Genomic DNA, 16,153 nt, shown 5'->3' with positions numbered 1-16,153 from the left:
GTCGGTCAAGATCGGCATTTCAGCAGAACTGTAACTCAAATAAATATTAAGAATACTGAGTAAAAATAGACACCCCTTGAGCAATGTTCAGGTCAGTTCGAAATGCGTCTGATCTGTTTTACGTGCAATTTGCGCAACTTAAATCAACAAAGAATCCGCCTGCAGTGTACGGTCGTAATAAACGTTGACGGCAAGCTGAATAGGTTTGGACAGAAGGTGATAGCAATACTTGCGGAAGAGAGTCGGGGGGCATCTGCTACAGTAGCAATAAACACAACCAATCACCTCGAGTTTCTCAGAACACCTGCAGACCGTTCTGAATGGCAGTCGAAAGCGCGCAGTCTTGTCACTTGATGAAAGTGAAAGACTTCATCGCCATATTGCGCGAGAGAATATCTAACGTTAGCATTAACGAGCTTGTTCTTCCGATCTAAGTCCTATTTTAAAAAAAGCAAGTGGTAGGCAAGCATGTCTCATTATCGATTTACTTCAAGATATCATAGGTAGAAAACAATCTATGGTAATATACAGGTAGTAAATATATGGCTATCCAGAAGCCATAAAATTTCCGGGACAAATGCGTAAAAGGTGAAGCGGGATACGTCCAACGCGTACTTGAAATCATAATCATAATTAGAGTCCGACTAATTGAGAAGTTACTGAACAGAGCTTTTATAGTAAATAAAATAAGTAAATCCGACAGTTCTGATACGTTGATTTGGTCCTGCTTCTATAACGACCATCGAACCATATGTGTAACATGACAGTTCAGACACTTCAATCATTGATCACTAAATACGTCTACCCTATTCACCTGGTAAACCAATGTAGAAGCAGCTGATGATCTGGGCTCGGAAGAGATACAACCCTGTGTATCAAGTGAGCAAATACCGTATATGATGCCTGGCAAACAGAGGGAGATCGTATGTTAAACTAGAATAATCTTCCTATAAGACGTTCCTTAATTTCATGAAAATTTCCTGCCGTCTGGAATGGTTGTTAGAACAATACACCTGAGTGGCGAAGATTGGATTGAGTAGGAGCATATAAAGTGACCGCACGTCATCCTTTGCCATAAGTCGAACGTCTAATTCCAGTAGTGAATTAATAATTGCCTTCAAAATGCTCTTCGTGATGAAACCAGGCTGTGAAGAGTACAGAAAAATCGACTTCACTTGTTATATATAGCAAAATACATAAATTACAAAATCATTTAAAGGCTAGATTACCTAAAAATATTTTTTCAATATTCTCACTATCGGGACAACGCTTGATGTCTTGTATATGCATTAATATGGATCCTTTAGAAGCCGCTTTAAAATCAGTAGCCTCTATTGAGCTGAAACTTGACAATGAGCCTTCAAAAGGCTTCTTTCTATTTAAAAATTTCGATTTCAATTAATTTTTGATAGAACAGCTTTTGTTAATGGACAGTTATACATACCAAACTGTCGAGGCTATCATAAACCTCAAAAAGAAGTTCGGTCTTGATGTCCGGATCTTCAGGACGCGCATTTTCTTGCTTAGGGTCCTTCTTAAACACAGAGGACATTTCGACGAAACAACAAAACGTCTGCTCCAAGAACTCCTGAAGAGGCGTGAAGTTGTCCTTCGTTTTGTAGTCCTCTAATAGAGTCCTAGAATAATGATCATGCTCGAGCTCTTGTAAACAGTTCAACATGAAAATCCGTAAGCTTAGCCGTTGTTTAGTTAAATATATCACAAAAAGGTTTGTTACGTTCATACGTCAAACACGTTCAAGCGTCATCATAACTTTCGCGATAAACGCAAGGATTTTTTATGAAGTACTCCCAGTTTTGTGTCATTGATAGTAACATAACATCGAGCAATAGACAAATTCTTTGGGTGGTGTGAACCTCGCCATCGTTTACGCTAAGCGCCCCTATTACTTCTAGCGTGCTTACCCTATTACAAACTAACGATAGTGTTACTGAGTACAATTTTTGTTACACTGAATGCTACATCGTGTTTTGACATCACTATTGTTACCTTCTACGTTCTATCTGTTGCTACCTTACCATGCTCTAGTCGAACTTTGCCTATTTACCAGTCTCCATGCTACACAGAAGATGATCGAAAGATCTTTTTTCTACGATATATGCATTATGTTTTCATTGTAATTACAACATTTACTCGTGAGAAGTAAAAATTATACTTTTGTCACAAATAACTATATAATCTCAACATGTTTTTGCTAGATAAAGGTTAACCTGTGCCCGATAGTTGTACGTTGGGTTGTCTACATGACGCAGGGAGAATTGTCTACATGAGGGCAAAATACCAAAAACGTTCAATTTGCAATTATGACATACGTCTCAGGTCACTACTGCGTACCCGTGCTCCATTTAGTGTTTGTTTTTTTGGTAGCGGCTGAGGTGCACGTACATAGCTAAAACGTTCGTTACTCAGGAAGCAATCGTACTTACATGCTATATACGTATGTACCTCGTTTGGAACAGCCATATTTGTTGTTACATGTTCTGCCATAGATTCGACATAATAGATATCGATCTAGCGGCATTGCTGCTTCACTTAGTACTTCGGTGACCGCAACGCGACCCCAACGTCGCTTTGGGACTTAACTATCAAGAGATAGATGTTTTGGGAAAAGTAGAAAACGTGCCAATCGCAACGAATATACAGGCTGGCGAAAAACAACCGAACAAGATCGCTGCCGTTTCTGTAAAATCAGCCTTCCATCAACCCGTTGAAGTTATTCCAATTAAACATTACTTCTCAGAATTTTACAGCTGCGTACCAGTCAGAAATAACTGTAGTTGTCCTAATAGAACTATCCTAACTGTTAGAAACATAAACGTGTCACCTTCACACAACAATATCTGATCATCGCTTATCATTTCTCGGCCATTTTTTTTTCACCAGCATGTAGATTTCCGGTTTAAGAAGGATTCATTACAAATGTAAGTGAAGAAAAAGACAATTCTTTGAATCTATTTGCTTCAACACAATGGTCTGTCAAATACGCTGCCAAACTAGCAGATTCAAGACACCCTAGTCAGTACAGCGCGTGAATAATTCCGCCATTACACGGCTATAGCATAGCTATGCTAGTTACGTGACGACACTAGCTCTATGTGTATCTTAAATGACGTATATGTACATACGTATATATACACGACCACATAGTTCAAGAGATGACCTAGCCGGCAGTGGAAAGACAATCTATCCCATACAACCCTGAAACGCTAAAGATTCCGGCATCAGGATCAGAAATCAGTAAACTAAAAAGTATCGATTTCCGCTGATGCTCTTTTGCTGTGATCAACCAACCCTTAATCGTCGTGCCCTCGATCCAATCTAGTTGCCAACTGGATTAGGTTTTGTTATGCAGACGGCTACTCGTTTACATTGGGCAGTCAACATGTCGATAAGGGGCTTTTCCAGATAATTTGTATGATAAGAATGTAATCAGATATCGTAGGGGAATATTGCGATATTGTAGCGTTTCATTACGAAGATAGTTAAGAATATCTTCCAATACTCCCTTATGAAACAAACGTACAACAGAGAAATCGACGCCCTGAGTAACACTTACTGGTATGACTCAATGTCCATGTTCCGGACAGGATAGTCAAGTGAATCGTCGTCTGAACTGCCAGGAGTGAGTTGACCGGCATCAGCGTTGTCCTTAGCGTCCCTGTCTTTATCCACTGGAGGCAGATAGAACTGGTTTTCGTGACTTGTTCGTAGGATCAAACCTGTAGTGCACAAGTAGACGCATTCGTATTATGCTACATAGCTATGTATGCCAATCAGTCTTCAGGAACTGACCAGCTCCTAGACGCATCCAGGATAACATGGCGGGCTCCTACAAGTGCCAATCTCAGCGCCAACCTAAGTAATCTTTTAAAAATTCACAAAATTAAAACCTATGTATGTGAGCGTAAACAACTTTACCTAGTCACGATGCCTTCGATCAAAATAGTAATTTTTCTGCCGGCCGAAAATATTCAGCTCAGTTTCACAGCTAAAATTAGACATAACTATGTATCTAAATATATGGCTTAATAAATTTTACCAGCAAGATATCCTTGTAGTGCTCCCAACCTTTCACCTATCGACGAATGTCTCCTAGTGATATCGTCCTGTGAACAAAGTTGTACCGTATTAAAAAATCAAAACTTTTCGCACGAAGTAATCAACAGTTGTGGAAGAACAACTATTAGCTATAGTTCCACCGCTAAAATAGACGTCACAGTCCGGATGTCGTGGAGCTTTACGTCAATGATACAAGTCTCTTATTCGAGTGAAGTTTCTTTGCTGAAGTACTGATATAGTTAGCTCTTTAGATAATGTACTTAGCTATAGCGGGAAAATTTGGAGCTCTACAAAATAGTTCGTGCTATCTTCCAGTGCACCCAGTAGAGCTATAAAAATGCTTTTACCGACATTGAGGAGCTATCGTAGATACTTATAGACGAACCTCTGCTTCCCATCGGAGGTTAGCTCAAAAAAGAACCTTTTAGTGCATTAAACATACACGAGTACCGAAAGACGCTAGCGAATGATAGAAGAGCCCAAATTCTGTGTCTGAAAGGCGTCTGTATCTTCCAGACGTGGGTCGTAGCATCTTTGATCAGGTTTTGTAGATGTAAGCTTGGAAATAAGGCCAAAATGCTAGTCGACTGCACATCCATTTTTAAAATGTGCTTTATTGTGGCCTCTTGGAGCGCGCTTTAGAAGACGAATTATCTAATGGATGACAAAATCTATAAGACTATATAGTTAAATAGATAGGGTACTATAATTGTTTCGGAAATGATGAAATATAGGCTCATAAACAATACGCCAGTGCTTACCTGGCCTAGGAACGTTATCGGCAAATCGCATTATGGTCTTTTCGAAAACTACTGCCTTCGAACTCACAGCGGAAACAATTGCTAAGGATCCATCCAAGCGACGGAAAATGTATCACATCGACCGATCGTCGACATGGTGGCCGATCAATTTTTAAACCCATCCCGGGACCCATATTGCTTTTGGTGCCGTCATAGCACATTAATTACATACCTGTTGTGCCTATAGAAAGATTATATGACTAGCATCATTTGGATCAGTTAGACTATTATTTGTTGGCCACATAATTGCTTTAGTTCATGAACGACTCAGATACCCCACAATGAATATCATTTTATTAAATCGATTTTCCTTTAGGAAGATACGTTTAAAGATGGCGCAGCATTTACGCGGTCGTTTACCACACCCGAGTTCCACCTATATATTACGCAACATGAAAAATCATCGTATGTAAATTGCTAACAACCTTTACCTAGAACTATTTCGACGAAAGCCAACCAGCTAAAGTTACATACAAAAGAAAAACAAACATGTGACATGAGTTCGATGTTAATATCTTATATTTATGCCATATTACAGATGAAGACATAGTGCTATATAGGTGAGTTGACCGTGTAAATATTAAATAGTACCCTGCCTAGAAAAACACTATTACGAAGCAATACGTTTGTCACATGGCCGGCGACATTTTTCTACGCCACCCACGTCCTGCAGCTGCCTCTCGCTTCACTTGAGGTCCCGCAATGCTCACAAAATTACAAATTGATATTAGGACCACTCGATTCATATTCAGCCTTATAAATTTTGTCTCGTTCACGTCGAAACGTCGAGATCGATGCTTAACACAGTTCGAGCAGCATAGCACGATATGGTGTGACCTTCATCGTTTCTATTGCTATGGCAAAAACAACTAAGATCGAACCTCAACAACGGTCTGCAGATCAATACATACTGTCCTTGCGCCTAACGTAGGCCCCAAATCGTAACTACAACCTGACTAACCTACTTAATTTATGTCGTCTCTTACTTCTGGGTTTCTCATGTACGGCGTACCCTCCTCGCCTTACTCTACATGTGGGCATGCCTGTAGACGGCTTCATCAGAGATTTTCGTTAGCTTTCAAAGTAAGCAATCCATTTCGTGAAACCTGTCTTTGCATTAAATGCTTATAAGTATCGTGGTCGTATAGTGTATTTACCATCATTTTCCATAAAAATCTCAAGACCTCTTTTGGCTTGTGCGAATCAAGTAGCAAAGCTTATCTATGCGTCCAGTTTCTCTGACTAGATACGGGTGGGTAAGCCATACTACAGTGATACTCCTCTTTAGCGCCTGCCTAATAGTACTTTTTATCGACCTCTGTATTTTCTATTTATTCGTGGCACATTATCGTATCGACGAGCAGTTTTCCGAGGTTCCGAGGAGTGCGAGGATACTCGATCCAATTGGTTTCCTTTCAAGCATTGTTAAGAGAGGGGGCAGCGACTGAATTAGAGCTTGAACTACAGGCGTTAGCGATCTGCTGGTAGAGAACAAACTGCCCACCTATACTGGGGCGCCGACATTATTCTCAGAGCCAATTCAACTAACAAGGACAATCATGAGTTTTTTTCTGGATGAGACACACGTGACTATATCCGGTAGTTTTTGTGAAAGCATTACGTCGAAGCACGGGGGTCAGCTTGTGGTACGAACGCCTAGGTTGCAATCATGTTCATACTGGTAATTCCAGGAGTATCTGTTGGAACTTAATGTATGGCGGCTACTGTAAACATACTTTACGCCTACTTACAATATGGGGCAGGTAGCCATTAGCAACGGAACTGTTCCTTCTCATGCTAAAGTCCGAGTTAGCACGCTGATTGTAGAACGCGCCACAAAAGGGGCACATTGTGCGAGACTGATGGCTGCCTGAAATGATAAAAGATCATAAATTAGAACATGGTGAATTCGATGTTCAGAAGCACGTTAAAGTCGCCGCTTGTGTAAATAATTTGAGTAGGCGTTGTTCTCCTTGTATACACTCTCCTTAATCAAGCTATTTCTATAAACGCAGTATCTTTTCGTTGGCCTTCATTTGGAAATTACTTGTTAGGACACCTTTCAACTTTGTGTTCTTGTTGTTGTAATACTTTGAAGTTCATAAACGGTCAGAAGCACAGAGTTTTCTTCCAGTACGGCTATGCCATGTTTTATGTCCGTAAGGAGACGATAATTAGAGAGAAGGTATGCGTGTATTATTTTCGCATCGTCACATGGCCTAAATAGAGACAGTGCGCTTAGTGTAAACAAACAGAAGAGGCGTACTGAAACAGGCCAACCAATTCTGTGTCCGATGTCGATCTAGCCAAAGTCTCGCGCTATTCTATTATATTGTTCGGAAAGCCTTCTTCAAACATTTAGCGTAAGAGCGCTGAAGTGATTATACCACCGAAAAGCTTGTATATATATAGATGTAGATTATAAAACAGAGCACAAAGCTGTAGCTCCATTAACGAAATCTCTTTTTAACAGTCTCTATTCTATCAGATCGCCCGAACTATGTGAGTATGCCAACATTTTCCATTCAATATCGAAGTTTAGAAGAAGATATCTATTTATGTAGAAGATGAGTCATTGGTTGAATAAATTTCACAAAATGTGTTGTCTGCACAAATAAATTCGTCATTGCACACCGGTGTTTGTAACTGTGATAAAAAGAATACGTTACCAACATTTTCATTTACTTAATTTGTTGTTTTTCGTTGTACAGCAAATTTTGACAGATGGACACACATATGGTACGAAATAGAGCTTTAAGGTAGACATGCAGAGAATTACGTGTGTCTATCATGATCTGGTCAGTCAGAACAGCAACGGGCCTTGATGGCTCAATCCGGTTTAAGTATTCCTTTGGTTTGAGTACAAGAAGTACGTACAAGATCGCACCTACGCCTATACGACTAACTACTAAAGTTAATCAAACGAATTGATCGCAGTACATACTTAAACTTAAACTTTTAATAGTTTCTACATATGTAACAATGTAGAAAAATACTATAGTTTTTCGGCGTTCTTACATCATTATAGTGATAACGGTTCCACCCTTGCTTTAAATTCTACCATTTAGAAAAGATAACCTACACGCTATATTTCACCTTTGTACGATAGGCATAGCTAAACATAAAACCTAATTTAGAGGAACCAGAAGAATGTAAAGTTTATGCAGTGGTAATGGCGTCTTCTGCCGATGTTAATTGCGACGAGGAGAGGTCATATAACGGCTAGTAATCGGTTGTTGTACAGAGACATCGTTTATGGAGAAATAATCCACCGATTCTCTACATCTTACCGCTTAAACTGATAGAAATTCTGCATGAGGGACAGGTTCTAGATTCTGGCGAGGCGGGTTTAATGGGGCTCGGGGTGCCCGGATTCGACACAGGTAACATGCCTAGGCTATAATTTGCAATTTCTATTGTATTTCACGGAAGTTGAGAATATCGGCTGTTGATAAATGAGTTCGTTTTGGTGTGCATTTTCATGTTAGCGGATGTTCGAACTAGCGAACTTTTACGTTGGCATCAGCTTCAACTCGTTCACGGTAACGAAATGTAATTAGTCCCACAGAAGTGATCGTCAGTTAAACTTGGAAACTTAACGTCACATCCAAATTTTTCCTTGGTATTCAAATATTCAGCACGTTGCTAGATATGGCACAGAGAGGTACTACGATTGCTGAGCTTCCACACAATACGATCGCTGTTTCATGAACTGTTCTGAAGAAAGGCGCATTTAAGGCCTTCACAGCTGATGGTCTGGTAGGCCTCCGTTGCAACTCGACAAGTCCATGTCGTACAGCCGTTCATAATACAAGAGACTAAACTTTCGCGATGGTTACTAGCACTCCTTCAGGCCTGTACCGTTCAGGGCAGGTCTTTGTAAACCGACCTGTAGAACAATGCGACGTCAGTACTCGAACTGAGTCCAACGGTGCACCTTCCAACCTGCTACTATCTCTATACTATATCAAAGCATTAGCGTAAACGCTTGTAGCAGCGTACATGAACGACCGCGCGCGAGTAGTCCATTACCTGATTGCTTCGTACCCCCTGTTCACTTCTCTGTTGATATGCTCTGTGAGGCAGAAGAGAGTGAGATTGTCCGTTACCTAGGCAACGGCTCCACGTCGACGTACCCAACCGTTCGCACCTGCAGAGCTCACTCATACAAATGGATGGGGGGTGAACTCCATGCGGCCGACCTAACCAGCCTATGATACGTAGGTTGCTAGCAGTCATGCCTAATCCAGTTAAACTTCTAATCAATTGAATAATCAGACATCGTTACGCAGCCTTCGACTAGGCTGTGTGTTACATTTCCTATACATTCACTAGGTATTTCACCTAAAAGGTATCAGTAAAATAACTTTATGAGTGTAGAATATAATTGTGTTAGATAAACACGTACAATATACGTGGACAAAGAGCATAAATTTTTATAAAATTCACACACATACGACAATTATATTGTTAGCTCGTACTTCAGCAAAGCATGTACAGCAAAAGGGAGCAATGGCTATTTCAAATGATCCAAAGCCATCCAATTTGAATGAAACTATCAGCTGGCCGCAGAATCCACAGTAAACCGCATTAGACTCTATAACGGTTAAATCGATATTCAGATTTCCTTTAGAGGCTAATTTTATCCAAATTTAACTGAGCTAGTAATATTTAACTTCCTGAAAGCTAACTGAAGTTGAGAAGGTGGTCCTGATAAGGTTGCCGAGCAGCAGGATCACCTTATCGATAAGATAAGATGGTTCTAGTCGATCATCCTAATTGCTAGTAAAAGCAATTTTGGTGAAGAGCGTTCGTTTGGCGATATTTAACGTCCCAAACTACATATCACACGGCATTTCACTCAGTATAAGATCATAAGACTTTAAGACTTGATGCATAAAGGTTTTTTTGCTAGAATAAACATATAAAACATCCCAGTGACCTAAATGTGCCGTTACCGAGGGAACATATGGACGCACGCGAGGGTAACGGTTCAATCTTTTAAAGGAGCGGGTCGAATGAAGGAGTTCGAGGGCCTGCACACTAAGCTGGCTAGCTAACCCACTCTGAGTCGTTTAGTTCAGCTTGTAGGGTACGATGAACCAGCAGATCAATACGCGTGGTCAACGTGAATCGCTCAACCAACTAGCGTACGGTATAGGTTGCGAGTATTTGATTTTATGCGGGTAGTAAATCTATTTATTTGTTACAGCTGGTAAAGATATACACTTTCATTTTTAAAATGGTTGGTTAATTAGGGTTGCTGACCTACTGAGGCTTTCGCTAGTCACGATCTGCATCTGGGTTTAAGGTACGCATACTTACACTACATCTAATATATATAGAGTAATTACAGGCTCTATTTTACATGTCCAGCACATTCACAGCTTTGCGAAAGATAAGCGTTTATAAAGGATTCTTACTATTGTTCTACCCGATTACTGAATAGCTGAGCAACGTGTTGAAGGTGTGTGTGTGTCCGTTCGATGGTTCTGGGCGAATGACCGGGTCAGAGTCTACCACGCAACCGTTGTTGTTCTTCATTTTTGGACTCTGGACATTGTTAGAAGTTTCCTATGCCTAGCTGACACCGATGCGCACCGAAACAACTTCCTCTCTATGGCTGCTTGTGTACTATATTGGACACACGCCTTTATAGACATATAGTATGTTTAGTGGTACATATAGCGTGTTTAGTGGTATAATCCAACTTGTCTATTTCTGTTCACTGATACTGAATGCGGTTACACCCATATAGAGACGCGTCAAACAGTCAATACACATGATAAGTACCAGGCATGGCTTTGTTTGAAGCCGCATCTACACAATGCAGTAAACCCAAAAAGCCATGTAAATGTTTTTCTATATGGGAGATGTGTACATAGAATGCACTACGGTTAAGCCTTTCAACGTCGGGTGTCGATCGCTTGAAGAACGGGACCGATTCGTCAATTCAATTTGTCAGTGATATTTTCTCTTTATTTGTCAAACGTCGCCTGTAGGTCATCGACAGCGTGCGGAAGTGATCAGCTTTTAGAAATGAAGGAAGCCGTCACCGTATCCGAACGATTAACTCGTATTGAAACTAAGGTCGTTTATGTGCAATTTTTGTCCCAATAGCCAAATATAGCACCCTACCAACGCATATATATATACTGTTTAAAAGAAAACGCACTCATTTGAAATCGGCGATAATTTAATCTGATAAGCATCCACAGTAAATGTGACTTAGGTAAGACAAAGTCATTTATCGAGTCTTGGTTCTTCGTCATGATAAACCGCCGGGATCATCCAACACGTTGATTTAAGACCTCTACATTCTTTAAGCGAAGTGTGACAGCTGACGGATATATTAAACCGACGTGTTTCCCATTAACGCTAACTGTGTGCTGTGTACTATTGGAACATGGCCATTGACTGTTCACGAGGCCGCTGCGGCGGCAGCCGAAGCGGCTCCGGCGGCGCGAGCCTGAACTGGCCGGAGACCCTGGCCAATAGACTCAGGGAAAGGTCCACCATAAGCCTGAATAGCAGCGTCGGGGCCAGAGGGCGCCGACGAGACGTAGACAGCATCGCCGGGGTTCTTGGACTCTGTTCCGAGTTCGTTGGTCTGAATTTCCGGGTGGAAGCCGCTCTCATCGGCCGTGTAGGTTACATGTCGTTCACGGCCATCAGCGAGTTTTAAAAAATAGTTGCCTGTACAGAAGTTTACATTATAATCAGTGATAAAAAAACAACAGTTCGTAAGGTTTGGTGGGAGAAATTCGCAATGAAGATAATTTGGCAAACGGTTTGACTGATTCTGCTTTAAACTAGTGCATCAATGTACGGAAGTCATGCACTCTCTCACGCCAAACTGAAAAATGGCTTTCTGTGGCCGATTTCAAAATCGTTAGAAAACTAACCCTCAGCGCGAGAGTTTCCGTCAAACTTCTCCGAATGCCCATGAGAACCTTCATCTGACTCGGCAGTGTATGCGTATTCATAAGGGGTAGGTTGCGAGAGATCGCCGTACTGATCGATCTGGGCAGCAGCGACAGCTACGAGAACCGCTATGATGAAAAGCTGAAAATTCCATTCAAACCGAAGTAGCTGTTTACAAAAGGGTCGACAGTGCCCAGGACTGATGACGTTGCTAAACTCGAAAATGTTTTGTGCTCAGAATCGACTAAAGTACAAATGAAAATATATTAAAAAATAGCATGATGGTTTACGAAGTCTGAGAATAATAATATCCTCCATATTCTGCGTTGTGCTTCTTCTCCCACAACACTATAAACGTAAGCTAAGTTTTACATCGACCTAGATAAATGAAAATTTACATTATAACAAAGTTACAAGTTATCAATATTACGTCTATTAGCACTTACTCTCAAAGGGCATAATCAGAACAATTACTAAAAGTATAGATAGTAACGTATGAGGTGAATCTACATGCGCATACGTGAATAGTATCACAGGAGGTTCAGATGCCGAAACTTGTCTACTATAATAAAAGGAGGCTTTAATCATATAACGTTCAAATATGACAAAAGATGGCGACAACAAAACTTTCATTTGGACCAATGATCGAAGCTGTAGCGTCGTTCGAGTTAGTTAGACTATGATGGACCATGTTGAAACCAAAGTACAGGTTACTATTTCTATTAAAACACGAGCACACACCTGTTTCATGTTTACGGTTGTCTGTTACATCAGTAAACCGTCTCTGGGCGCCTTTTATACGGAGTAACCCCCAACTGGCGATCAATCGACAGCGATGCCCCTCAGCTCAACTCACCATAATCAACCCGATCAGCTATCCGTCGGTGATAACTTTCTGGAAAATGTCCAAAAGAACCAGCGCAGCTACAGTCGCCGCCAATAGTATCAGCAAATTCATAATAACAGACAGCAAAACCTTGATATGCGGATTACGATTTACTGTTAGACGTGCGTGCCGTTCGCCCGCCTGGGGCCGGTAGGATCATCTTTGCCTTTACCTCTTGACTTTGACGCTGTCGACAGACGCTCTACCAGTCCGACAGCCAATCGATACCCTTGCATCTCTTCCCATCTCTGGCTCACTCGAGGCGCCAAATAAATATCCGCCGAACTACCGATCAGACGTACCGATGTTTCGTATTAAACTACACATTATGCCCCAACGGGGGGTAATTACGGCAGAACCAATCATGTTACCAATTCAAAACAGCAACTACGGAGCCTTCTCGCGCTCAAGACACTGCAACAACGCCAACAATGGTGCATCTGTAGACGCAAGTGCAACGTTGCTTAAATGGAGATAAAGTGGTAGGGGGTAGTAGCGGTGGGGGAACGTTCTGCTTCTGTGTCTGTTGAAAAGCTGCTTTATATGTTAAACCCAGGTCATACATACACATACGCGACTTTGAAGACAGGTGAGCAATTGTTATGAGCTGCTATAGTACCGAGTAAATTTGGCTTACTTTGCATTTGTGACTGTTGTTTATATTGGTTCTACTGGGCCGTTCGCGTACGTGACGCCCGCAGGCGACTTTGCCGTCTATTTATTCGCATTGCAAAGTCGATCACAAAGCTGCCTGCCCTGGCTTCGGTGGTCCCAAGGGTGTATCTGTATATTTGGTAGCATTGGAAATTTGTGTACCACCATGCTAACTTCAGCGGGAAAATAACAAATGACTGGTGTCAATTTCGTTTAAACCCATTCTAACGCAGGCTTAGCTTTGGAAAGTAGAATAATTACGAATGGGATGGGCCCGTACGTTTGGGAATCATTGCTACGTTCGGTAATCGAAAATGGCACTTTTACCGTTTCGCCTTATATACCCAGACTACACAATGTATGTAATATGTATAGTCAGTTGTTAGCTGTCTGTTAGTTTGTCCAGGCACATGAGTTCCTGTAGAAGAAACATGGAATCATGCCATCGGTCTGATGGGATCGTCGTATATATGCGTATTGCATACTGATGCGTCTAAATTACGTTTCGCGTACCTAATAAATAAATAACGGAAATAATAAGCGCGTAGCGGCGAACTCCGGCTAACAGTGCCTATCTGATCACAGGGTTCCCACGAAAAAAGAAGTATCCATTATTACATAGGAGAAATATCGTTCACGGGCACTGAATATGCCATATACGATTAAATATTCATTCATCTGAAAATTTACTACACAGATGAGTGCGCCAACACAAATAGCAGACAGCGTGCATCTTGTTTTAGAGATATTATTTTGTAGTTTTTTTTTGTTTTTTTTTTTCACTGAAAATCGTCGTCTTATCTTGAAATTACTAGAGCATTATACTGAGATACGCAGAAATACACGATATTTTATTATAACTTATTTTCTACTTAGTATTAGTCAATCAGCTAGTTAGCTACTTCCTTAGTATTCGTATTGTTTTCGTTTTCTCATACTTTGAGCTGCAAGGATTTACCAAGAGCCTTCACTGGGCATTTCGAAGCTGAGTGCTGACACTAGACGATGATGCTCGAAAATTTTCCTATTTGCTGTGTTAGTAGGCCTCCGTTCTGGCCAGCCAACGTTCCTATTAATGGATGGCGGCATCCGGTCCAATGGGTCCAGGACGGATGACCTTACACTTAACTTTTGAAAGTGATCATCATTATCCGAATAGTTCCAAGTTAATTAGCACCAACGTACGCTGATAGAAAGCCGCTATGTTTCTGAAAACTTGGGACATGCTTGACATTCTCAGTATTCAAATGTCTGTCTTTTTGTCTTACATGCATCTTGAACGATCAGTGTTTACATTTCTATCGACCTTTCCTATTGTGCAGCTCGTCACAAGCCGCTAACTTGCGAGTTCACGCTTTTATGGAAGTCAATGAATGAAGCCTAAACGATTATTGCCTAAAGTTTAGTTCGGGGTGAATCGAAAGCACCGGCTAATTAAATAAAGTCATATTTGAATAGAAAATTGAATACAACCCGTATACCTGGTGCTGTACAAAGTAATTTACTTGTACAATCGAAAAAGCGCCCAAATAGGCATTTATTACCGTCTATCTAAACGTGTTACCTTGATGAAACGTAACGTTATTTGTGATGCGATGCACGACAGCTATCGTCGGTAAGTCAACTTAACGGTTGATATCTTAATTTTGTGATGAAGGCTTAGCTTCGGTAGTCGACCCGGAATGATTGGCCGGATCAATATCTAGTATAAGGCTTCATATGCACACCATGTGATAATGGGCGTAACCCACTGGCGAAAAGTTTACGTTCGAGTACTATTGAGATATACCTGAATCGGGTACGGTAAAACAATAGATACAGTGTGAAATTCTAACCTGAAAAATGTCCCATCAAGACTTTCAACTCAGTAGCTAGATCGTTGGTACCTACTTCGGTACGGAATCCACGCTCATCAACAATGCGCTCAAAATCGCCTGCCGATCTCAATAACTAATTTTCTGAAAAAAATATTGATCTTATAAATCATCAACTAATTATTATTATAAACACTACTAGCTCGATGGGATTTTTATCCACAATTGCAAAACACATGAGAAAATGGCGACCCGGGTTCATTAGTTACGGGTAACTATCCGATCAGTTTTAATTATACTCACTGGACAGTATGAAATCAAACATTCGCACAGAAAACGTAATAAAACGATCTCGATTAGACCTTCTTGGATATCACTAGGCTGGTATCAGAATGATTCCGGAACGATATGTAAAAACGATCTTGTAAAGAAATGGTACGAGACGTTATCGTGTCTGATTTCCAAATTAATTTTGTAACAATATGAAAATAAACTTATCTAATCTTTACGAGTGTATCTATAGCAAATCTGAGATAAAAGCACGATCACGCACGCCTTCGATGCGAGATGTCCGTGAGAACTCTCTGTAGAGCCCCTGACTTCGCTATTGATAGCACACTGCTTCAATGGAAAAACAACCAGAAACAGCACGATTCTTTACGCTTTTTATCCTACAAGCACAATTTTACGTATCACTTTTTTTTGTCGGACGATTAAAAGTCAGAATAGGTAACACACTGAGCGCACAATGCAAGCGCCGATAGGCAGAAAGGTATCCCATAGCTAAAATGCGCGAGTGTAGATTGTATAAGAGACGTGTAATTTTTAAGCTGATCACAGATATGTCTCAGCTTAAAATATAAGATCTCAGTCAAATTCATTCGATACTTACAATATAGTGTCTTTTTATATGAAATCATTGAGATCCTAAAACTATTTGACCGCTAGACATGCAACCATAACTAGGCCCAAATTATCGCAAGATTTGAACAAGC

At 40.8% G+C, this 16,153-nt stretch overlaps 2 protein-coding genes and 1 long non-coding RNA gene across 3 annotated transcripts in view; all 3 read right to left on the bottom strand.

The window, feature by feature from the left end:
* Nucleotides 1–8,698, bottom strand: part of LOC111273615 (putative E3 ubiquitin-protein ligase HECTD2) — a gene marked incomplete at its 5' end in the record, with an annotated part of 14,696 nt that extends 5,998 nt beyond the window's left edge. The window contains 7 exon segments of the mRNA XM_022855362.1: nucleotides 815–903; nucleotides 1,014–1,145; nucleotides 1,445–1,637; nucleotides 3,578–3,740; nucleotides 4,061–4,127; nucleotides 6,632–6,750; nucleotides 8,171–8,698. Of these exon segments, the coding sequence (XP_022711097.1) occupies nucleotides 815–903; nucleotides 1,014–1,145; nucleotides 1,445–1,637; nucleotides 3,578–3,740; nucleotides 4,061–4,127; nucleotides 6,632–6,750; nucleotides 8,171–8,270 (863 nt within the window).
* Nucleotides 8,699–11,058: 2,360 nt separating this feature from the next.
* LOC111273621 (cuticle protein 10.9) lies at nucleotides 11,059–12,658 on the bottom strand. The gene is made up of 3 exons (XM_022855374.2): nucleotides 12,546–12,658; nucleotides 11,786–11,945; nucleotides 11,059–11,576 (listed from the first exon to the last, which is right to left on the bottom strand). The coding sequence occupies exons 1-3, from the start codon at nucleotides 12,552–12,554 to the stop codon at nucleotides 11,302–11,304; spliced, it is 444 nt and encodes a 147-aa protein (XP_022711109.1). The 5' UTR covers nucleotides 12,555–12,658; the 3' UTR covers nucleotides 11,059–11,301.
* A 1,481-nt stretch (nucleotides 12,659–14,139) lies between these two features.
* Nucleotides 14,140–16,153, bottom strand: part of LOC147753823 (uncharacterized) — a 2,681-nt gene continuing 667 nt past the window's right edge. The window contains exons 2-3 of the long non-coding RNA XR_015316017.1: nucleotides 15,180–15,302; nucleotides 14,140–14,559 (exon numbers count right to left, since the gene is read on the bottom strand). This is a non-coding gene — a long non-coding RNA (uncharacterized LOC147753823). The remainder of the gene's footprint in view (nucleotides 14,560–15,179; nucleotides 15,303–16,153) is intronic.

The sequence above is a fragment of the Varroa jacobsoni genome, unplaced genomic scaffold (genome assembly GCF_002532875.2).
Source record: "Varroa jacobsoni isolate VJ856 unplaced genomic scaffold, vjacob_1.0 scaffold_203, whole genome shotgun sequence".
Lineage (NCBI taxonomy): Eukaryota > Metazoa > Arthropoda > Arachnida > Mesostigmata > Varroidae > Varroa > Varroa jacobsoni.
Note: the sequence above shows the minus strand (reverse complement) of the source record. Positions and strands in the feature narration are given on the sequence as shown.